This window comes from Cololabis saira, chromosome 18 (genome assembly GCF_033807715.1).
Source record: "Cololabis saira isolate AMF1-May2022 chromosome 18, fColSai1.1, whole genome shotgun sequence".
NCBI lineage: Eukaryota > Metazoa > Chordata > Actinopteri > Beloniformes > Belonidae > Cololabis > Cololabis saira.
Window position 1 is genome coordinate 19601220 of NC_084604.1, and position 23864 is coordinate 19625083.

At 41.6% G+C, this 23864-nt stretch overlaps 1 protein-coding gene across 1 annotated transcript in view; it reads left to right on the top strand.

The window, feature by feature from the left end:
- fut8b (fucosyltransferase 8b (alpha (1,6) fucosyltransferase)) overlaps positions 1–23864 on the top strand; it is a 105779-nt gene that overhangs the window by 71899 nt on the left and 10016 nt on the right. The window contains exons 3-7 of the mRNA XM_061746851.1: positions 2937–3055; positions 4074–4236; positions 8245–8359; positions 14375–14612; positions 22521–22767. Coding sequence (XP_061602835.1) covers positions 2937–3055; positions 4074–4236; positions 8245–8359; positions 14375–14612; positions 22521–22767 — 882 coding nt within the window. The remainder of the gene's footprint in view (positions 1–2936; positions 3056–4073; positions 4237–8244; positions 8360–14374; positions 14613–22520; positions 22768–23864) is intronic.

Consider the following 23864-nt stretch of genomic DNA (forward strand, 5'->3'; position numbering starts at 1 on the left):
CGGTTTCGGCCATGGCTCCAAGAGACTTTTCTTTAAGTTGTGCCATGATACAGGTGTGTAGCGATTTTCGTGCATGTACGTCAAACCGTATTGTGGGGCTTGAGGCACAAAGTTTTCTGGGGGGCGCTGTTGAGCCATTTTGCCACGCCCATTAATGCAAACCATGAAATATCAAATTTATCGCCAGGCCTGGCTTGCATGCCAAATTTGGTGCCTTTTGGGGAACTATCAAATATGGACCAATCAGATGAAGGGGGGGTGTGCTTGTTGGCGTCTAGCGTCGCCACGGTAACACTTTTGAAAGAGAAAAGTAATGCGTGTAGTCGCAGGATGGAGACGCACATTTTGATGTATAACACATCTGGGTTCACGATACAGTTCGGGCTGAATTAACTCTCGAAGGAATGGCATATATTGCTCCAAAATTACGCAATTAATTCAGAATGTTCAAAATGGCCGACTTCCTGTTCGGTTTAGGCCATGGCGCCAAGAGACTTTTCTTTAAGTTGTGACATGATACAGGTGTGTACTGATTTTCCTTCATGTACGTCACACCGTATTATGGGGCTTGAGGCACAAAGTTTTTTCTGTCGAACCAATCAGATGAAGGGTGGGCGCGCTTTTTGGCGTCTAGCGTCGCCACGGTAACGCTTTTGAAAGAGAAAAGTAATGCGTGTTGTCGCAGGATGGAGACGCACATTTTGATGTATAACACACCTGGGTGCACGTTACGGTTCGGGCTGAATTAACTTTCGAAGGAATGGCATAAATTTCGCCAAAATGACACGACTAATTCAAAATGGCCGACTTCCTGTTTGGTTTCGGGCATGACGCCAAGAGACTTTTCTTTCAGTTGCGCCATGATACAGGTGTGTACCGATTTTCGTGCATGTACGTCAAACCGTATCGTGGGGCTTGAGGCACAAAGTTTTCTAGGTGGCGCTGTTGAGCCATTTTGCCACGCCCATTAATGCAAACCATTAAATATCAAATTTTTCGCCAGGCCTGACTTGGGTGCAAAATTTGGTGACTTTTTGGGCATGTTAAGGGGGGCAAAAAGGCCATCACTTTGTCAGAAGAAAAATAATAATAATATTAATAATAAAAATTCCTGCAAATACAATAGGGCCTTCGCACTGCAAGTGCTCGGGCCCTAATAATGAGGATTGATAATAATGATGATGATGATGATGACTTTGAGTTGTTTTGATCAGATACAGCCCTTTAATTGTTTGGATATCTGGATTAAGTCAGAAGGAAGATTGTGGGACGTATAACATGTGCAGCTGCACGGGGCCCAAACTCATGACAACTGTGCCTTGCTTGAGCACTCGCACACGCTGAACACGGCAGACTTTTGACAGTCGCTCGCGCCACGGCACCGATTTCCTAGTTTGGGTTCACCCTAAATAACTGTTCTAAGTTTACCTACGTTAATTAGCTTTGACATCTAGGTTTTGTTTTTTCTCTGAGTTTTTATTTTTGTATGTTTGAGCTGCTCCTGTTGCTCTCTGATTATATATTATTTGATATAAACTGCTACCATCCACCAGCATGGCAGAAGTGTGTTATAAGGAAGCTATAATTCTTGAAAGCACTACAGTTCCAGGTGTTATTAAAGAAAAATATACATATTTTTTTCTTTAATAAAAGCAGCAGTAAAATTTTCAGCTACTTTTTTCCGGAACCTATTTGTTTTTCAAAATCACTGCACACTCGCCACACTAAGATGAATTATTACGCCAATATGAAAACTGACTCCTCTGTATTTACAGCCTACTGGATTTACTGTCCAATATCACGCAAACGGCAAATCCTGCATGTGTGCTGTGGCGCGCCGTCATCTTCACAGGCGCGTCTGCCCGAAGCCCCGAGGAATGTTAAAGCCAAAAGTGACCAATAACTGAATGCCATCTCTTTAATCGATTTGATGAAGCCGTTATTGTTATGTATGTCATGTCAGGAAAAGGCTGTCGTTTTATCGGATTATGTTATGACTCGCACTAAATTAAATTTGTATCCATTATAGCATTAAAATATTAGCCAAAGGAAAGTATTGCATCACAGACTCAACCCCACATATGCTCCTCATAGAGGCATTAAGTCAAAAGTGAAAAAGAATCTGGCTCTACGTATGCTTTTTTTTCTTATTTCATTATATAATGGCATTTTAGTGACATTCATTTCACAATGCTATATATGCTTACTGGTTCACAGTACTGTATTTCATTATACAGTATTTTCTCAGTATGTAATACTTGGGTGGGTCTTGGAGAAGAAGATAGGCTCAACCTGAAAAATATGGAAAGGAATTCAGTATTCTTACTGTAATCTTGCTTATTATTTATACACCAAGCCAGGGATCTCAGAGGCTGCAATCTGGTGATTTTAGCGAATGAATTTCCTTTGTAAACGCATAAAAGTGCAGGTCTTCACAGCTCAGTTTTCCCTGAAAGTTTTACTTCAGGAAACAAGTACGGGGTCACCCATCAGAGCAAACGGCTGATGTTCTCGCTGCCGCATCAACCTCCTGAGTCACAAGAGACGATTAGAACCAGGTTTTAAATAACATATGCTGTGAGTGGGCGACCTACTCTAAATAGATCTAGACTGATGTCATCTGACACTGTGTGGAGAATATGACAATATTTCCATAGCAACCATCCGGATTTTAATGGAAAACAACGAGTGAGGGCTAAAAACAGACAAATGGATGAGTGAAGGTAGGGGTTTGTGATGCCATGCCTTTTACATCAAGTTTCATCAGGATCTAAAGGTTAATACTTAATCTTTTATATACCGGTATATATTTTTTTTGATACTAATGCAGAAATGTTTTTACATAACTCAACAATGGCAAATGTATCATTTTTGCACTCTCTTCTCCTATGATGTGCACATGCTCACCCGTCACATGATCTCTTTGCATGCTGCAGGATACCGGAGGGTCAGGCAGACGCTGGGTCCTTGGCTGCAGGAAGGCTGCGCTCCTTGGAGGACCAGTTAACCAGAGCCAAACAGAAGATACACAGCTTCCAGAAACTCACTGGAGATGGTAAGTCTGACTGTCCGAAGGGCTGCAAGAAAAGGATTAGGCATAAAGCATTGAAATATAATAAAATATATCACAGTGAAAGTGTGTGGGCTGACAGTTTATGCCATGGAACCGTTCAGCTGCTCTTGCCTGCAGCTACAACCTCAGTCCAGTCCAGTGTGCGACCCACTGCAACGCCACTGAGATGGTGGCATAGACGCATCATCATTGGGCAGGGTTAGATGTGTGTTTGCTTACTCTAAGCAGTGGTCAGAGGAGCAGGGAAGCTGTCAAGTAAACGGGAGAAATGTGTGAATGAAGTGGAGAAAGTGTGAATGCCCCACTGGCAAAGCGAGAGGGAGACGAGAGGAAAGAGACAGACAGAGAGAGAAAATAAAAAAAGGACTTGTAAACGTGGAGGCCAGCACAGGGTCAGCCTTTCCATCTTGCCACAGGGGGGAAAAAACCCATCTAAAAATACCCTCCAGCTTTTTTCCACAAGGGTAGGGGGTAGAAGAGAAAAAAAAAAGTGCGAGTGCGAGAATGAAAGTTTAGAGAAAAAAAAGAGCTGTGCCCTCGACACTGGCTCCCTCCTCCCTCCCTCCTGCTTGCGGCTGCGCTTCTTTTCCCTGTTTCTTTATCTGTTCCTCTGTGCTGAAACCAGAGCAGGTAGTTGTTATCCGTGTGTATGCAATTCCTGAATGGAAAAACATGAGACGATGCACAAAAACGGTGAAAAAAAAAAAGGTTCTTACTAAGGTCAAAGCAACACCCACGGAGGGAGTATGAAAGAATGAAGCTATTTTTTCAATCCATGCTTTCTGTTAAGTTATTTATGCTTCCAGAATCTAATGTGCAGACATTCAAGAAGACCTCCTGACATCATTGCTTGCCTCGTTTCTTCTCGCGTTTCTTCTGTGCAGAGGCATCAAAGATGTCATTGATTCATTGTTCCAGATTCTAAATGTCACACCAGCTGAAAACCTCCAAATTGAGTTGCTGTTAGATCTGAGCTGTTGCGTCTCACATCCCTCTGCAGGCCCCGGGCCGAATCAGGAGGAGCTGCGGAGAAGGGTGGAGAACGGCGTTAAAGAGTTCTGGTACTTTGTGCGCAGCGAGGTAAAGAAATTGGCCAGCGTCGATCCCACCGAGAGGCAGAAGTATGCTGACACACTCCTGCAGGACCTGGGACACCAGGAGAGGTGAGCACGTTTAGTATCGGGCCTTAATTAGGAAGCACAGATGATGAAATCTGTAAAATAAATAAGCTCGAGATGATAATTGCTCTTTCAGTTGCAATGTCCCGGGAAATAATAGTTACCTTGAGGGATGCAGCAGGCTTGGCTGATTGCACCTTTCAGGCTGAATTATTATAATAACCTTCACTAGTTAGTTTACAAAATTAGCTGTACCTTGGAGGTGCACACTATAACAGCCCTAAACAGATAAACAGACCTTTTTGTGTCCTAAACAATCATGATTTTGCCACTTGAGAGACACATTACTCATTAACTAGCACAGTTTCTTTTTTTTATCCACCCAGCATTATATTTTGAACAATTATCTACTATACTTTTATGACAAATTGAATTGTCCCGGTGCAGGAAAGCAGTTTTCCTTAGTTTTCCTCTCGTTTCTTATAGAGAACACATTTAACCCATCAAGCAATCTAAGTTGTGATACAAGGTGCATGCTACAGCTGTATCCCGGGTGGAGTCACTCCTCCTTTCATTTAAATCCCAACACTTGGTAAAGAAAGTAATAAAAGGTATTTTGAGGGGGCGGGGGGTTTAAAAGATAATGTATGGAAAAAGAAAAAGCCAAACAACTGGAAATTAGTGGGCGTAAAGTTCTGTTGTTTGAATAATTTTGCTTCATAAAATACTGAATGTTACTAATGACGTTCCGCCTCTCATACGCCAGCGTTTGTGTCGGTTCACTTGGAACTAGCATCATCAGTTTGCTTTTATTATTAAGTGCATTTGAATGCTTAAAACAAAAACAGTACTTTAATGTCTTAATGGCTTTATCTTGAACGGGAATGTTAGTCATTATTGAAAATTTGACACATAATTCATAATTTAACAGTTTTTTAACCTTAAAAACCATTTCTCCCCACAAAAACAAAATCGACAGAGTGATTATAATGTAGCAGTTCATCAAGAGATGGTAGATGACACTAGTACTAATTGTCTTATCCGTTCATCGTGGCTGCGAGGCCTGGTGGCGCTGGGAAGATCATAGACGCGCCCTGCTGTCTGGGTGGCAGCTTTCCACACAGCCCAATGACGAAAAGCCCCGAGTCTCAGAGCCAAGCGGCTCCATTGTCGTCCTCCCGAGGTGGTTCACAGGACCTATTGTCTACATCATCGCTGTAGATTTACAAAGACCAATTCCTCACCCTGTACGCGTATAGACAGATTTTCACAGGCATTCACTTTCCATCTTCATCTCTTTCCCCCAGGTTAATTTGTATATTCTGCAGACATAAGCAGAGCAGGCCAGCACAACTTGACTTGAATAAAATTTGCGCAGCTCCTTCATTTGGATTCCGCTCAGGCGGGGCGGTGGCGGTCGTACGGGCCAAAATAAAAATAGAGCACTTAAAGAGACTATGCCATTACTTACTTGTTCTTGCATTGAAAAATGACAGCTGCTCCATGAAGAGCTTTTGTGGATCAGGTTACTGGAAGCGACGTTCATAGAGAGCTGCCAGAAAGCAGCAGGTCAAGGTTCAAATATCTGCCGCTGGAAATAAAACACCTGAACATCTGGTCACCTGAAGAGGAGTGTGTCGTCATTGTAAGCTAAACATGCAATTAAAACAAACTAGCTCAGATTCACACTTAAGTTACTTTTAATGTTCAGGGGAGAGAAAAAAAGGACTGAACATCTGGGAGAACACCATCTGTTGATCAGAATCAGAAAAGGGTTTATTGCCAAGTTTGTTAAACACACACAAGGAATTTGTTGTGGTGATTGGTGCAATACAATACAGACACAGATATAAAAGCAAATATATAAGAGATAAAATGTATAAACAGAAATGTACAATCTGAGTTTTTTAAAGTGCCGGATATGAGTCTGTACAAAAGTGACTTAGGATGTGCGTTAATGTAACGCATAAGGTCAGGATCAAGATCATGTGATATGAAGATAAAGTAACCGACTGCCACTGATTTTCTTAACAGGCTGGATATAGGAAAGGAATTGCACGTTGCATTTTGGCCACAAGACTGAGTGTAATTAAATACTTCTTTTTGTTATGACTACTGTTCAGACAATCCCTTCTTGTTCGAGACGTCGAAATTTATGCAATTTGTGGAACACGTAATACAATGGAAACACGCAGCATGAAGCAAAATGTCATAAACGTGCTTTTAAGAAAACAAGATGGCAACTGAAACTCGATTATTAGAGATTTAAAACATGTATAAGAGCCAATCATATACTGAGAATAAAATAACTATATAGAGCAGGATAGCCAGGACAGTATGGTTGCTTATGTTGTTTCATAAATGCACAGACACACAAAAGAAACGATGCTCGGGTACAAACTGGATCATGTGTCATAGAACAATACTCTGGCCTCTGTTTTTGCCCGGCCCTTCTCTCACCTGACCTGTTTATATTCGCAATGTGAACCTGGGACTTTTTAATTGGTATTCATGCAGCATTAGAGACTAGATGTGCAGCTCCAGCTTCAATATCTGCAGACTGAGTCAGTCAGATGCTTTGGGGATGCCCTTAAGCTCCACATATGTTGAAGTACACACACGTACACACACACGTGTGGATAATACAGCAAGTTTCATGTCTTTGAGGTGTTCCTCTGTCTTCCCATCAAGTCCCACAGGGCTTTTATCTGTTGATTCCTTCTTGCTGCATCCTGCAGCCAGCCAGGTGTGCTTTTCCTTCTCCCAGAGAGTTGCTGATGGCTCCCCTTTAAGGAGAGATTCAGATCCATTCACACACACCGTGGTTCCTGCTTCATTGTGTGACAATGAGTAATGATGCTGTCTAAGTTAGCTTAGAAAGGCACCATTCACCATGCCACAGTGTTGAAAGGAGACGCAGTATGTTGATCTCCTATTGTGAGTGTGTGTGTCTGTGTGTGTGCGTCTTAGCATGGGCTACTGAATACTTGTATAAGAGCTCTGTCACACAGGATGTGACTGATTTGGGTCGAGAAGTGAGTAATAAATTAATCTTGCATAAGTGCGTGTACGCGAGCGCCAGTAGCTGCATATATCAGAAGTCATGGGCATGTTTGTGAGTGGATGGTCATGACGTGATGCAGTGTGTGACATGTACACAGATTTGCTGTCAGCGAGATGTCGAAGGCAGAATTAATCCAAAAGAAAATGCTTTACCTCCAGGGAGAAGCTGCTGTTGTCAGTCGGATTCAGAGAAACAACACTGTCTTTAAATATCATGAAAGAAAGTTGCGTCTTAGGAATTCTTAAGACGTATCCAATAGATGTGTTTATCCCAACTGTACTTATCCTGAGGGGAGCATTTCTTATAAATATGTAACTACCTTCTCTCAAATATTTTGATTGGCTGCTGTGGGAACTAGAGACGCGAGGTTGAGCGTTCCCTTGGTTTGCCTGATTAGCGCAAATAGGACATGAATTAGCGATCGAAATCTTAAAGCATAACAATACCAGACAAGCATGCTCTGCAAGCTGACAGCCCCACATTGTAACTTTATTCAATAATGAAAAACAAGCTCATGGCTAAATATGTTGAAAAGTGTTAGTGACTGATTCCATTCCTGACGCCAACATGAAACCAAACATGTCTTAGACGAGCACACAGCTTGGTAAAAACATATTTGCGTTTACCTACGGTGGTGAAACGGTCTCCTCCCTACCATCCCTGCTCATCTGTGTTTGCATCAATATGGACTGTGTGCCGTTTCTGTAACGTTTCTCCTTGGTTGCATCGCCACGGGCCACTAACCTCAACCTTTGCATATTTCTCTCGTGATATGAAGCCACATATTCATTCCAACAGCTTTCTTTTTCCACTGGTGCTTTTTTTTTCTTTTTTTTTTTACATTTTCCATAAACCAACGCAATTTGAAAACCATCTAAATGTCAAGAGAACAAAACAATAGTTTACAAACCAATGGATAGATTGTTTGTATCATTCAAATCTAATTATTAAAGTGTGAGCTTTTGAAATCTCTGCTTTTGTGTCTGCAGGTCCATCATGACAGACTTGTACTACCTCAGCCAGGCGGACGGAGTTGGCGAATGGAGAACGAAGGAGGCTAAGGACCTGTCGGATCTGGTCCAGAACAGAATCACCTACCTACAGGTATCTGCCGACACACCTGCGGCACGGCCAGCTGGCCCGCGCTCTCACCCGCGCGGATACATTTAGACACGGCTACACCGTGATCCATGTTTGACTCACACGGATAAGCGCCCTTATGCGTTTTTGAGCACATCTTTCATAATTGCTTGTCTCATTTGCACCATCCATAACTGTCAGCATCAGTTTCCACAAGTAGCAGGTGGGGGGAACGATAGCAGCCGGTTTCAGCTGTCACATCTAACAAGCAGGATTCTTGTTATTTGTCAGCAGCTCGGCGTCAAACGCACGCACGCGCGCACACACACGGCAAAACACACAGGCGCTTGCAGAAACACCGAATAACAGATCTGCAAGCATGCATATGCAGAAATATGCAGTAAACAAGCAGACAGTCATATGCTTGCTGAGGCTTAAATAGATGCACATTTGCGTACACCTACACACACTGTCACACAACCTGAAACGGAGGACGCATCCATTCACCCCAGCCGCACCGCTCCCCTTTCCCCTGCTCCGGTGCCGCCGGGTTCCCGGGTGTGTGGGTGCGGCAGCAGACCCTGCAGCATTAATGAGCCGATGTGTTTGATGAAGAGGACCCACTCGGTCTGGCTGGGCGGACACAGCACCTCTAACAGCTGCTGTCACCACCGCTGAGGGATCACACCGCTCCACCAGCTGCCATCACTAATTCATCACACACACACACTGGCGTGCACAGATGGATTCACCTATGCAGGCAATTGCCACACACATTCAGCCACAGGATTGATGCACATGCTCATATGCAAAGAGATGGAGTGTGTGTGTGTGTGTGTGTGTGTGTGTGTGTGTGTGTGTGTGTGTGTGTGTGTGTGTGTGTGTGTGTGTGTGTGTGTGCGTGCGTGCGTGCTTGTGTCTCACATGGTCTCATGCATCCATAAGTGCACACAGAGATAGAAGGACTCCTGCCTCCTGTCCTGCTGTCTCCACTACCCACACCAGCTTCTCCCTCCATTCCTGGTTTAAACAGCTCCGTCTCTACGTCTGCTCCATCTGTCCACTCGCATCATTCAGTAACCACGGAGTCCAGTTGAACAAGCTTTCCATCTACTTTTGTACTACGAGTCTTTATATAGTCGCGTTAAATGGTGGCATTTGTATTTCTAAATTACTCGAAACGAGAATTATGACTCTTCTTGAAATGTCCTGTAATAAAATGTATGTTTGGATCAACAATAGACTGCATGACTTAACTCTTACTTCCAGCGACTGAGGCTGCCTCTTTTTTCAGTTGGGGCTCGGTTTTGCTTTGTCCCTGCCTTGCCTCTGTTGCCTTGGGAACCTTTTTCTTTTTTTCTTTCCTCAGGTGCCTGCATATATAGATTAATGGTTAATACCAAATTTGGCAAAACCTGAAAGGTCTCTCTCTCTTGCTTTCTCTTTTTTGTATTCATATTCATATTCATATATATATATATATATATATATATATATATATATATATATATATATATATATATATATATATATATATGTGTGTGTGTGTGTGTGTATGTATATATATATATATGTGTGTGTGTATGTATGTATGTATATATATATATATGTGTGTGTGTATGTATGTATATATATGTGTGTGTGTATTTATATATGTATGTATGCATGTGTATATGTATATATTATGCATTTTAATCTTAACAAAGGTTTATTTTTTTTTCTTGGTAACCTTGAGAGGCAGAGCACATCATCTGCTGCACTGTTCTAGGCACACACAGTTGGAGAAAAAAATAAATAACATTGAATCTAAAGCGTCAGGCCGTCAATAGCAAGTGCTACAGGTTATCGTAGCGTTATTGGGTTTTATTGTGAAAACTTACCAGATTTTTCTGCTATTTCCTCATCTGAGATCCTTTCCGATGTATGTACTCTGTCCAGAGTGACACGGCTTCCTCCAAATATAGACCGTTCATGTATTTTTAGCAGAGCGGAAGCCTTGGCTAGAGGGGCTGTAATCAGCTGCAGTGACTGGGTCGTTACTGAGACACGTCTCCCCGAACAATAGGGGGAAGTATAACAGCCCGCGCAAAATTGCTAAGAAATTCAGATTTTGTCCTCCATGGTAGATAATCCATCCATCTATCCATTTTCTATACCCGTTTTATCCTTTGCAGGGTCACGGGTCTGCTGGAGTCTATCCCAGCTCATTACAGGCGAGAGGCAGGGGTCCACCGTGGACAGGTGGTCAGTCTATCTCAAGGCCACATATACAGACAGACAACCAGACACACTCACACTCACACCTGCGGGCAATTTAGAATCATCAATTAAGCTACTACGCATGTTTTTGGACTGTGGGAGGAAGCCGGAGTAACCGGAGGGAAACCACGCGAGCACAGGGAGAACATGCAAACAGGAAGTCGAACCAGGAACCTTCTTGCTGTGAGGAAAACAGTGCTGAACACTAAGGCACCGTCATTAAAATATTCAGAGAATACATAGGAATCTCTGTATGTGTGGAGGAAGGACCAGGGATAAATAAAATTCAGACTCAACTTATTTTTTACGGTCTTCTTGAAATTCCGGGACACGGCGTCCTCTGATCTAGTCGTCATAGGTCTCACTTATATCAGCAAGATGATGTCAAACCACATTTTGCAAGTACCTCAGCAGAATGGCTCTATGAGGGATGCTAGCTCGGGTTAGAGCTTCTAATATCCACCTCCACCCGTCTTTAATTAGAGCCAAAACACAATGTCTGATCCTATATCTGTTAGACTAGTGTGAAATATAACTGAAAACACTGCAAATTCTTCATTCCCTCAACAGTCTTCTTTTTATGGGCTACTTCTAAAAAGGTTTCATGCATGATTGTGTCCATGACAGACAAAGACAATGGATGAGAATGCCGGACCGCACATGTCATCCTATTAATCTCAGAACTTTTTACTTAAACACATATACTGCTGTTAAGAGGAAATTATGTAACACAGTGGTAAACATTTGTTTCATGTCTTCCTGGCATCAAGTTCAAACTGAGAATTTATTTAATGGAAAAACAAAACTGCTGAAGCAATTATTGTCTTTGTACAAATTACTTTGTACAAATTTGTTTGGTTTTTGAATTATTTCTAGCTCTGTTTTATGACTGTAGAATATTTTATATTTATATTTTATCTTTTTTTTGTGTGTGAAAGTAGTTGTCATCGTCATCACGGTCACTCCACCCGGCATTCCTGTCTACAGCAAAAGCCTGATACTTACCTTCTACCCGTTTTACCAGAGAAAATGAGGCTCTGCTGGTTCACATTAAGCACCATGTTGGGGTTCAGTTATTATAACTCTAACGTTTGAATCCTGGTTGATTTCGCTAAGAAATAAAAGGTTTGGTATTTTAGTGAAACTAGGAACTTTAAGGCGCCAGAAATGCTTTAAAAATAGTTTCTATTAACTTTTTGAATAATAAAAAGGGATCAAATATGCAGTTCAATCTAAAAAATTGTAGTTTGAGAGCATTCATCAGATCACACTCAGGACTGTGAAGGCTGAAAATGAACAACCTTGCATTACAATAGCGACATCTGAATTGCTGTTGCTGGAAAAAAAAAGTTATTTAACGTACAAATAACTTGATTTAATACACTTCATTGTGATGTGGTTGTATTGTAATGATATTAGAAGTTTTGAAGGAACGGCTCAGTAAAACCATTGTGGTAGTCTGAATTCACCATTCTCTCTAAATTAATTGTGTAAGATTTGTTACTGAGGAGTGTTCTTCATTAGACAATATTCATTAGGAAAATTCAAATCCCTTTGAATAGGATGAATTTAATATGAACAGCTTAACCCATATAGCTCTTTTGCCAACAGTAGCAGCGCAGAAATAGCCTTCAGATATGCTGGAGTCTAACTTTAAAAATCTTCCAGTGAGTAAATGTGCAGATCACAGTGTATACATACCTGAGGTTACTTTTTTTTAGCTAGGTTCTGACGTTCTTCTGTCTTGTTCTTGCCCTAACTTGGTTGAGGGTGCATCTTTCAGTCAAGAAAATGGTCCTTTAATTCCCAGCTCCATCATATGTAGGAGTGTCTTTGAGCGAGACACTGAACTCCACATTACCTCCAGTGTTCGTCTATGCGTGGACAAGCTGTGTTCGGTAAAACTGTGGACTGTTTTGAATATTTACCCTTCCTGAATCAACAATATCATGAAATTACTGCAACAGCCCCTTTGTTTCACGTTGTAAAGGAAACACAATTGAAACAGTCACTTGACCTACAGTAAGTACAAAGATGTTCTAAGGGCTGGCTGCGCATGCATCTGGAGTCATTACTCTGATTTCAGTCATTCCACTTCACCATCATCCACCCAGAATGGGATCATGGCTTCCAGCTCAAATACAGAGACAGAGGTTTTTACACAGACAGCCAGCATGCGGGAGGTCCTTTGCGTATGCCGGCCCTGGAGATTATTTGTAGGGGCACCTGTTGGGGTAGCAGTGAAGTGGCAGCCTGTAACACAGAGGGAATACCTCTTTGGCTCGTCCTGTCAGCTCAGCGGCTGTTGCCCTCCGTTCATGTCATTGATCAGCTCTGATGTTGACCAGCGTTATGCACCTTTTAAAGATCTTTTCTCCTTTCCTCTTCACGTTTTTGCACCTCCTCTCATTTGCACCCTGTCGTTTCATCCCCAGTTTTAATCCTCTTGTTGTTTTTTCCTCCTCGCTTCCTTTTCGTTTCAACCTCCTTCTCCCATCTTTTTCTTCCCTTTTCTCTCTCCTCCTTCTTTTGCGAGTGCGTGATAGGCAGCGTTAGCCGGTGGGTGTCGGGTGGCCTGATTACTGTGAACCATCCACAGCTGCAGCAGCCTAATGAGGAAAACACTCCCATCAGCCAGTAATTGCTGTTTAGGAAGCTGGTTGGCACTCAGACCGGCTGCAGAGGATCAGAACCCGCCCGGCAACTCACCGGCATTGCAGCGTGTCACTCCATCGGTTTCCTTTTCTTTCTTTCTTTTACTTTGTGTGTTTTATATTTCGCGATTTCTCCTTGTTTTTTTTTTTTTTGCTCCAGCACCTTTTTTCTTTGGAATTCTTCCTCTCATTATGTTGAAGCCAGTTTTCAAGTTGAGGAATAAGAATGTGTGTCGGAAAAAGAGAGGGAAAAGCACAGAGAGGAGGAGGGGGTCGTATGCGAAAACAGAGTTGTTAAAAGATAGGAATGATGAGAGCGGGGAACCAGGGGAAAATATTGTGAAGGGGCTTAAGAAGAAGACAGGGAAGTGAACAGAAAGCAAAAGAAAAAAATTGGACAGTGAATAAGAGAATGGATGAGCAACAAAAGAGATTATGGAGGAAAAAATATTAAAGAATAAAGCCTCCAGTATTCTATATTTTTCTTATTGTTGGAAAATCCCAGGAAAGGACCAAACCCAAGAATGAGTTTCTGTCTGTGCATCTCGTGGCATTCAGCCCGTTTTTAAAAGGCACAATACTTCTCCAAAACAGCCATTAAAGGTTTTAGTTGTTTTTTTTTTTTTACAAATATCACCCAAACAAGAGGCAATTTTGTATTTGTTGAGCACTACATGCTACTGGATTTAATATCCACCAGTGAAGATGCATTTGATTACATGTAAATAATAATTCTATTTTCATTATGACCACATTTACTTAGGAAAATTAGAATTATGATATATTAATTGACTACACAGATAATGCTTCTTAATGTACAATTTGAACATGAGGAATAATTATCTTGTAATAGTAGAAAAAGGTAGTAAAAGAGGAATTGAAAAGAGCGAATGGGAGAATGAAGGTTAGAAAAAATATTACAAGGTAATAGAGAAAAGGCAAACTGGGGAAAAAGAGTAAGCAGGCAACATAAAATTACAGTTGAGTATGAGGACTGGCAATGGAAACAAATAAAAAAATGATATCAGCCATGTGTTATTACATGTCAGAGAGTAGGTCTCGGAGAGATGCAAGGTGAAAGTGGAGCAATAAAAACTGTTGAAACATTACTTTCTCCTCCTGCTAGAACCCCCCAGACTGCAGTAAGGCGAGGAAGCTGGTGTGTAACATTAATAAGGGCTGTGGTTACGGCTGCCAGCTCCACCACGTCGTCTACTGCTTCATGATCGCCTACGGCACCCAGCGCACGCTCATCCTGGAATCTCACAACTGGCGCTACGCACCCGGAGGCTGGGAGACGGTTTTCCTGCCCGTCAGCAACACCTGCACCGACCGCTCAGGAGCCTCCACCGGACACTGGTCAGGTGGGTACCTGCACGTTAGGAGACCCACGATGCGCTCCAGTCGGTTTCAGCCTCTCTCACCCCTCCCCCTCGCTCTCAATGTCTGATTTGAGAAAGTTTAAATTCACTTCCTGCAGCTTTTTTATTGCACATTTCAGTGCCAGTTTTTCAGGAATGAATCTCATCGAGGTGCTTGTACTCTGGCCCCCGGGCCGTGGCCTAGACTGACCGTGATTCATTTTATTTTCACATTAAAGGCTAATCTTCTGAAACAAACATTTTCTCACCAAAAATCAATTTGGACTTCAATATTTAATACTGCATTGGATATAAAATTGTACTTTTCTAAATACACTGGTAGTATGTGTCAAGGTTCTTTATACATTTTAAGCAGCCAGTCAATAATATATGTCTAGTATTTAGTCCTAAATGTCTACTTTCTCAAGCATGAAATCTTAAGCAGCTCTCCGCTAACATATGCCTCCGAGGATTGCAAGTATCAATGAGAGCTCTGAACATGCAATTATCTTTCAAATAGGACTTCCTGGTTCATATTTAACATTTTTAGCAGTGCCTGTAGCAACGCACCCATATCAGCAAACCCTTGCGCTTTGCCAAAGAGCTGCTGTCAATCTTGTGAAAATCTGAACGTGTGCAGAATATTTCACTCAAGTCCTAAAGCGCGGATGACGATAAGCAAGACGTATTTATGTATTGTTGAAGCTAGTCCAGTATCGCGTATGTGCAGGTAACGAACGCTGGCTGTCAGCGATCCTCATGTCCAGCAGTCACTGGCAGTTTTCTTGTAGCTGTTGGTGTTTCTTGGACTTCAGCTTGGGTGGATTTTCATCTCAGCTCCTATTAAATCTATTTATGTTTATTTTATATATATGTATATTAAAATCCACTGGTATAATCAGAATTCACTGTCTCATCGTGGACGGCAAGCAAGCCTAAACCATGATACTGCCGCCTCCGTGTTTCACTTTATTATGACGCTGAAATGTAACATTTGCTTTGTGCGTGTGAGTTCGACCCCAGATGAGCGACGGTGTTTGGAGCGCAGTGGTTTTTTCCTTCCTGCACCGTCACGTGGCCTTTTAGATATAAACTACTTTCCAATAACCACGTGGGAGTTGACAGGCCGGCCTCATTTCTGAATGGCCCCACGGTTCTTTTCCTTAACACTTTTCAACAGCAGTCTGACCTGCTAACAGATGTGTCACTTTCAATACTGAACACAATCTGCTGCTTGAACTATCCTGCTTTTATTTATGAGGGCTAGTTGCAGCACATAGTTTTGTAACTCGGGATGTTTGAGCTGCACCTGTTTTATGTTCATATTTTCATGTACTTTTTAAGAGGAAGTGAACCCCCACTAAGTAAAAAGTACCAGAATCCCTCATGAATCATTATACAGTTATTAATGCTGAGCAGTGTGTGTTTATCGTAGCTTATGGCCCTTTTCCACTAATCTTTTCCCTTTTCCACTTAATCTTTTTTACTAGGTACTAGCCTATTATTTCTGGCAGGGGGACTGCCAATGTAAACTAGCCTTTTGGCTACAATTGGGTACATTTACATTTTATTTTATAAAATGTTTCTTAATGTACGTTGTCCCTCTCTAACAAATAAAAAAAAAAATGAAACTGAAACTACCTACTCAGCGCGCTTCTACCCACCACGCCCCCGTCTTGCTGCTTTTCCACTACGGGCCGAGGCGGGTGGAGCCGTGCCAAGAAGATACTTTTTCTGTACCTATTCTGCCGAGGTTCTAAGTGTGCTGAGTCGGCCCTGGATCTGACGTCACCACCCTCCACGCCACCGATTGATCGGGGGGCCGTCAGACGTTTGAATCAGGAAGCGGGAGTCAGCACAGGAGTCAGTGCGAGAGCGACTGGCGGCTCGCTGCGATTTTATTATACAGCGCAAACGTCTGTTTGGTGATCCAACTCTGAGGTGCAGATGTTCATAAACCTGGTGGCTGACGAGAGAATTAAAAAAGGGATGTAGACGGGTGATAAGGAACTATCAGATCCACCAGGAGCTCTGTTTTACTCTCAGCCGTTCGAGGCTCCAGCTGATTTCTCATCAGCGCTGACACAAACAAAGGGGTTGCGCAATCGAGTACGTCACAGCAGCTTCACCCCAACCCGCCTACTCCTCACCTGGCTGTGGAAAAACAAACGGGGACAAAGCAGGTGGAGGCGGTACGAGCCGTGACAAGCCGTCCCGAGCCGTTGCGCGCTGAGTAGGTACTAGTGGAAAAGCGCCAGTAGTAAGATCGTCTGTTATTAGGAGGTCTCTATTCCAACTTTCCTCGTTTGCTTTTGGTCTCGTGGCTTTTATGTTGTCATTGCTGTGTCCTGTTGGTTTATTTGACCTGTCTTCGCCCGCTTCCCATCAACTCCTCTCCTCCCTCTCATTTTCTTGCCTGTCATGTCCCCTTTACCGCTATTTAATGAGTTTCTTTGGTGTGTGTGTGTGTGTGTGTGTGTGTGTGTGTGTGTGTGTGTGTGTGTGTGTGTGTGTGTGTGTGTGTGTGTGTGTGTGTGTGTGTGTGTGTGTGTGTGAGAGTGTGTGAGAGCCTCATCCTATAGATCCACATATGGCTGCTTTAGCCCAACAACAACCTTTAATACAGCTCCCCCTCCTCTCTTTAGGCCTTTCTTGTTTGCCTCATGACATCCTACTATCTAGCAGAATGTTATTTTTTCAGATCGAGCCAGCCAATTCCACTAACTAACTAACATCCGGCTTGCTGTGTCAACACTAATACATTCTTAAGGGCATTAGATCACAAAGGATGCTAAAGCCTTGGAAAAATAAGTAGGTATTCACTAAATAATGAGGAATGCTTGCCGAAACTGGGGGCATTAGTGTTTAGATGTTGTGAATACCAGTGTTGTTTTTGGCAGCCATTTTAGATTTAGTCTTAGTCTTGTGGACGAAAATGCTTATTAGTTTTAGTCACATTTTAGTCGTTTCTATATGTGATAGTTTTAGTCTAGTTTTAGTCGACGAAAACTCAAAGATTTTAGTCTAGTTTTAGTTAAAAAAAGAAATTCAATTCAATTTTCAATTCAATTGTATTTATATAGCGTCTATTACAACAGAAATTGTCTCTAGGATCTTTCCAGAGACCCAGAACATGACCCCCGAGCAATTATTACACAAACAACGGCAGGTAAAAACTCCTAGTGGGAGAAAAACCTTAAGCCAAACAGTGGCAAGGAAAAACTCCCCTTTAGGAGGGAAGAAACCTTGAGCAGGACCTGGATCATAAGGGGGGACCCTCCTGCCGGCGACCAGACTGGGATGGGGGGGGGGGGGGGGCAGGCCAGGCCAGGCCAGGACTTCAGCAGCACAGCAGATCCACACAGACAGGTGGAAGCAGCAGCGGGATGACCAGCGGGGGAGCAGGCCAGCACGCAGCTCCCGAAGCTCTGGCCTGCAAAAAAAAAAAAAAGAAAGAAAAGATAAAAAAGTATTTTCACCAATATTTACAATAATAAAGGTATATTTGTTTTAGCCTAAAGCTAGCAGGCTCTACGTATGATAAAGCTGCACATATAACTGACCAGTTTAACATATCGCAATGTGCTGACGGAACATAAACACACAGAGGACCACACCGTCACTGAATGTAAACATGGCTAAACAAGCTGCTAACGTTACAAACAAAGCCAAGTGTGCTGTTCATTTAGACACATGGGGAACAGCAACACGTCTCAAATGCTGCATTTTTGTCTACGTTTCAGAGTCACTCAAACATGGGTCAATATGATAACTTATTACACTTGCAGCCAGACCAAAACCCCGTCATGTGCATGACAGAAATGTCATGCATTTTGAACGTCTGACCCACTAACATTTTCGTCTCGTCAACGAAAACTCAAACACGTCTCGTCATGTTTTAGTCATCAAAGAGCCACGTTAGGCTCGTCACCGTCTCGTTATCGTCATGCAAAAAAGGTGTGTCAAGGAAATAATTTCATCATCGTCATCGTTGACGAAAACAACACTAGTGAATACTGATTTGCCTTTTTTGTAAATTCTTAGATGGATGTTCTACACTTTTGAGGACACTGTTGAAATTTTTTTTTTGTTTTTTTTTTTACATTTTGTCATTTCTTTAATATTTTCTATGTTTACTTGGGAAAAGCAACTTTTCTGTTCTGTTACTTAATATAGCAAACAGACAAAATTCCTATTTCCTCATATATATTAACATGGCAAGCCCAATTTCTTTTAAGTGTTTCCCAGTGGGAGGAAGGACATTTATAGACCGAGAGAAGATGCATGGTATACGTGTCGGTGGCAGGGTAATTCTGTCAGGAAAACATATTGCTGTGGAGGAACACCAAAGATAGCAATGCAGTCATTATGGAACCTGCTGATTTTATTTATTTATTTTTCTCGCAGTAAGAAATGGAAAAAAAAAAGACATTACAGGAAAAAATCCACATTTGAAATGATCATAACACATGGTGTGTGTCTATGAAATGCTCTGCTGCAGAAGTGGAAGAGCACATGTCTAAGATAAAGTAGTAAAGAAGAAAAAAGACAAATAAAAAGAAAAATATATTTAAAAAACTGTAATATGCATACAGGACGCAAGTTTCATTCCAGTTGTTTGTTAGCTGCTTACCAAAGTTCATAGAGATTAACAATTATAAATCTGCTCTAAAGCTGATTTTCTCCGTTTTTTTGTTTTTCTTTGTTTTTGTTCACACGGAATGTTTCAACGGACTGTTTAGTAATTGTAGGTCCTTAAAATATAAAGCCATCTTTTTTTAAGGAATTCAAATGTAACTGGATGAATTAATTCCACCATTGATATTGTATTGATTTTTATTTTAAAGTCAAGTACAAGCAGTAACTGTGAAGCCTGGAAACCAGGGACATCACTAAAGAATGGATGTCCCTCTCTGATGCCGTGCCAGGCCCCGACTGCACCATCCGCTACTTGTTCTCTTTAGTTTGTGCGTCTCTCCGCCTTTAGTTCTGGTTTTAGCCATGATCAATCACGTTGAAACATAATCACGGATTTGGCCTTTGCTGAGAGTTCGGCCACTGCTGAGACCTCCAGGGCAGCGTCTGCACTGTGTTCGGATCATTGTTTATATTTGCTGTGAAGCATTGTCCAATCAGCTTTAATGCATTTGCCTGTATCCAAACAGACAGGATATTCCCGTACGCTTCAGGATTCATCAGGCTGCTTCTGCTTTCTGTCACAACATCAGTAAATACTACTGACCCTGCAGCACTAAATACTACGCATGTTCTTCATGCCATCACACCGCCACGTGCATGTGATATCATAGTTGAGAATTGCTATGAGTGAATTGCTATAATGTCTTGTTTTGCTGACAATAATCAGCCTTTTCAGACACTTATATACTGAAATGTATTATTTTGAGTCCATCAACATTGTTTTATTAAAATAAATGAATAGAAAATGTGGAAATGTGGTGTAAATGAGCATCTAAATGGGCATCTTGGGCATAAGGTTCCATCTGGTTGGCCACATATATTATTGACATTTAGAGTTAAATCGTGGCCCTTTTTTTTTGTAAAACTGACATTGCGGTGATGATAATTCGCCAGTTTATTGTGAAGCCCGATTCTTGTTTATCATTACCAGACCTTAGGATAAGCCATCCTCCCGTCCTCTGTGGACACCCGGCGGCCAACGAGCACATTTTTTTGACGCATTTGTTTGTATTGACTCTCTTCGATGTTGACGACACTCAAGTAGCTTCCAAATCTCCAGAAAATGCACCTGGCGTTGATTATACACCAGCTTATTTGATGTAGGGTCAATAAAACGGTAACCCATGGCTGTTTTTAACATCGCTTTTGGGTCACTCCGACTCCTCCTCATATTAAAGCTGAAAGCTATAAACGGCAAGGATATAATAACTCAATAAAGAAGTTGGTTTCCAAATGCTTTTTTTTTTTTATAATGTGTTGATTTTATATGTATTTATCAATGATTATTCAGAAGTATTATATCTTGGTATTCAGGTCCAGACTTAGCTTTTAAACACTTGTTTTTTTACTCAGTACACAGTTATTTCAGTAATATAAAGAAGGTGATGACTAAAACCTCATATTAGCCTAAACTCTTCTATTTAATGGCCAGTAGAGATTGTAACTATTGCATCAAAACTTATAGCACACAAAGAGAGAACCAGTTATCGTGATCAGAGAGCTAATTTGCTAAAGACAATAAACTCCTTTGAGGTTCTATGTTGAAACGTCTCGGCCCAGCGTGAGAGTCTGCAAACAACAGAAACATGATATTCCCTCCCATGTACTGAGTGGAGCCAGAGATCTCCCCATGTTCATAAACTCTGTTCTGTTTCAAATGCGTTATGAAAAGAGAGACTCCATATTTTGTGTCTGGATGGTATCACTCTTGTTTCTTCAGTTTCATAGCTTCTTATGAAATATTTATTAGGCACAGTTTTCATCACAGGCTTAAATTTCTCTTCAGGAATACTGTCGTTCAGGAGCCATATGCAAAAAAAAAAACATGCTGCCTACGTGAAATGCTTGCAGAGGCTTTAAAGTTGAGAGGAAATTTAGAGATGCTTTGTTGATGGGCACCATGAATTAGTTGGAACGACATGAAAAAAATCTAATGAATTTAAAAAAAAAGTGACTCCTAGATTTACTTTCACTTTTATTTCGCTGCAGATTTCTGGTTCGGGGTTGTAATTGGGTAGCAGTGGGAGGAAGACGTGCTTCATAGCTTTACGTTTGTGCCAAGAAGTACAAGCCTGGAAATATACCCATTCCCCTTTTATGTGAATTATGCCAACGCCGTTATATAAGCAAAGACGGATCCGGGAATATTTTTTGTGTTCAATATTTAATGTTTCTACCAATTCATATTCAGTTCACACTCCAGCGTGCAGACACAAATTTAAGCTTGTTTTTATCATGTTTTTTCATGCACCCTCTCTGTGAAGGCCAGTTTTAATGACTCATTATGCTATTTATTTGGAAATGTCTTCCGGAGACTGTTTGCAGTTGCATTAGCGCCTGTCTGTTGCACTTATCAGAGCCATTGTAGTGTGACAGAGTACAGACCTCTTACTTGCATGTCTTTTTTTAGGATAAATAAAGGATTTTCTTAAAAACACACATGCTTGCAATCTCCTACTCATGGTTTAAGACTGAAATAGAGAGAGGGAGCGGTGACTGCCAAGCATAAACCCTCTGCTGAGGTGTGATTAGCTCAGGCTCTTTGTGTGTGATTAAGAGTATGAAGGTGTTCTTATTGTTCTAGTCGGATCTACATTGGCTAACATTGTCGGAGCACCTGTTTTTCCCTTCTCTATATGTGTACGTTCACGTGTTTCTGCTTACATTTAAGGCAAGTGTATAAGTGCATGCTTTGGTTCACACGTGCAGGTGTGCTGGTATGTGCATGCTCACGATCAGCCCTCCTGCTTGGGGCTTCGTACATGAAGGATTCAGCACTGAGGGGGTCGATATCAGACCACCAGCCATCTCCCCTTTAACCGTCCTGTTTATGTGAACCTTTTTAATGTAGAATACACAACTTATTGAAAAACGATATTTTTTTGGAATATAGTGTATGATTTTTAGACCTGAAACTGAGTTTGTTTGAGTCACTAAAGTTAAAGTGCTTGTTTTTTTTGTTTTTTTTTCTGTTTTGTTTTTTTGTGGGGCGTTCTACATTAAAAGTCCAGTTTTAATCAGGATGCTGTGTCATTAGGCGACACATCGTTTAAGCCCAGCTTGCCACATTGTGTGAACAAAACCACTTACAAATGACGAGCCATAAAAGGAAAGAAGTGAAAAGGGCATAAATAATGTGTGCATTACTAGTTTACATGTGTGCCTATTGCATCCCCGAGCTCGAGTTTCTCCTCCTTTCTCTGGTCCATGTAGGGGAGGCTCACGATAAGGACGTCCAGGTTGTGGAGTTGCCGATAGTGGACAGCCTCCACCCTCGGCCCCCCTACCTGCCCTTAGCGATACCGGAGGACCTGGCCCCGCGTCTGCACCGTCTGCACGGCGACCCGTCCGTCTGGTGGGTGTCCCAGTTCGTCAAGTACCTGGTGCGTCCTCAGTCATGGCTCGAGAAGGAGATCCAGCAAACCACTACCAAGCTGGGCTTCAAACATCCCATAATTGGGTAAGGCTGCTCCGCTTTCTCCTTCTTGTGTGTGGTCCTGCCTTCTTTTTCTGTGGCTGTCGGGGTTCCAGGGTAGAAAAGGGTTGCGAGAAGAAGGAAAAAAACTGAAACGGAGCCTTAAGGGCTCTAGTTGGAAATTAACAGGAAATTAACAGGACTTTGGATGAGGTTAATGCGATGGTAGTATAAAAGTATTAAATGTACTTTAATGTGATCGTAGTGTTTCATTTAGTTTTTCCACTCATTTCTTTTCTCAGGGCTTTTTGCTCTTTCTTTATTGCATTGCTTTTTCTTTCTTAAAGCAGTTTTTAAATGGTAATTGATGCCTCCTCATCCAGTCGGGTTTGTTTGATCCTGTTATGCCAGACCAGATTCTTCATCATTTATTTAAAGAACCTGCGCAACTACACCCCAAAAGCAATTTTAAAATAGGTAAATCTAAACTTGACAAGGGAAGAAGAACTCTGTCCCTGCATTAAAAATAGTGCTGTGTTAGCGGTTCTTTAATCTACAATAATCTTTGTTAATTAGGGCTGCCTCTCTTCTACTTTTTCTTTGTTGTCAACTAATCCTGTGAACATCCCAAACAATAATAAATTCATCTCTCAGTGCTGTGATTAAGGGCCGTCTCTAGTCACAACGAATTATCCCTCTGTATCAGACCTCCACTGTCATCCAGAAACGCCTGAAATACATAAAACTACACCTGTGTGTTAGCTGACGACAGTTGATTAATTTAGTTGACCCACATACACGGTCCTGCTTTATTATATAAAATCATGTGAAAATGAAAGTGCCTCTTTTTTTAATTCTGAGGTTTTACATGTGATGAAAGTCATCTGGTCCATACCACGTTTTAGGATAAACTCTAAATACAACAGATGAATATATAAACACGTTACATTACTCTGGGTTATTTATTTAGAAGTAAGGCTATTTCATGACACAGTAGATTGTACAGACGACTTTAGGAGCAATAATCCCATCTGCGGTAAAGTTTTTAAACAGCCTATAGGGGGAACAATGTGATGTGATGACTGTTTTTATTATATTTATTTATTGTATTGTGTGTTTGAAGTGGGATATATATGTATGTT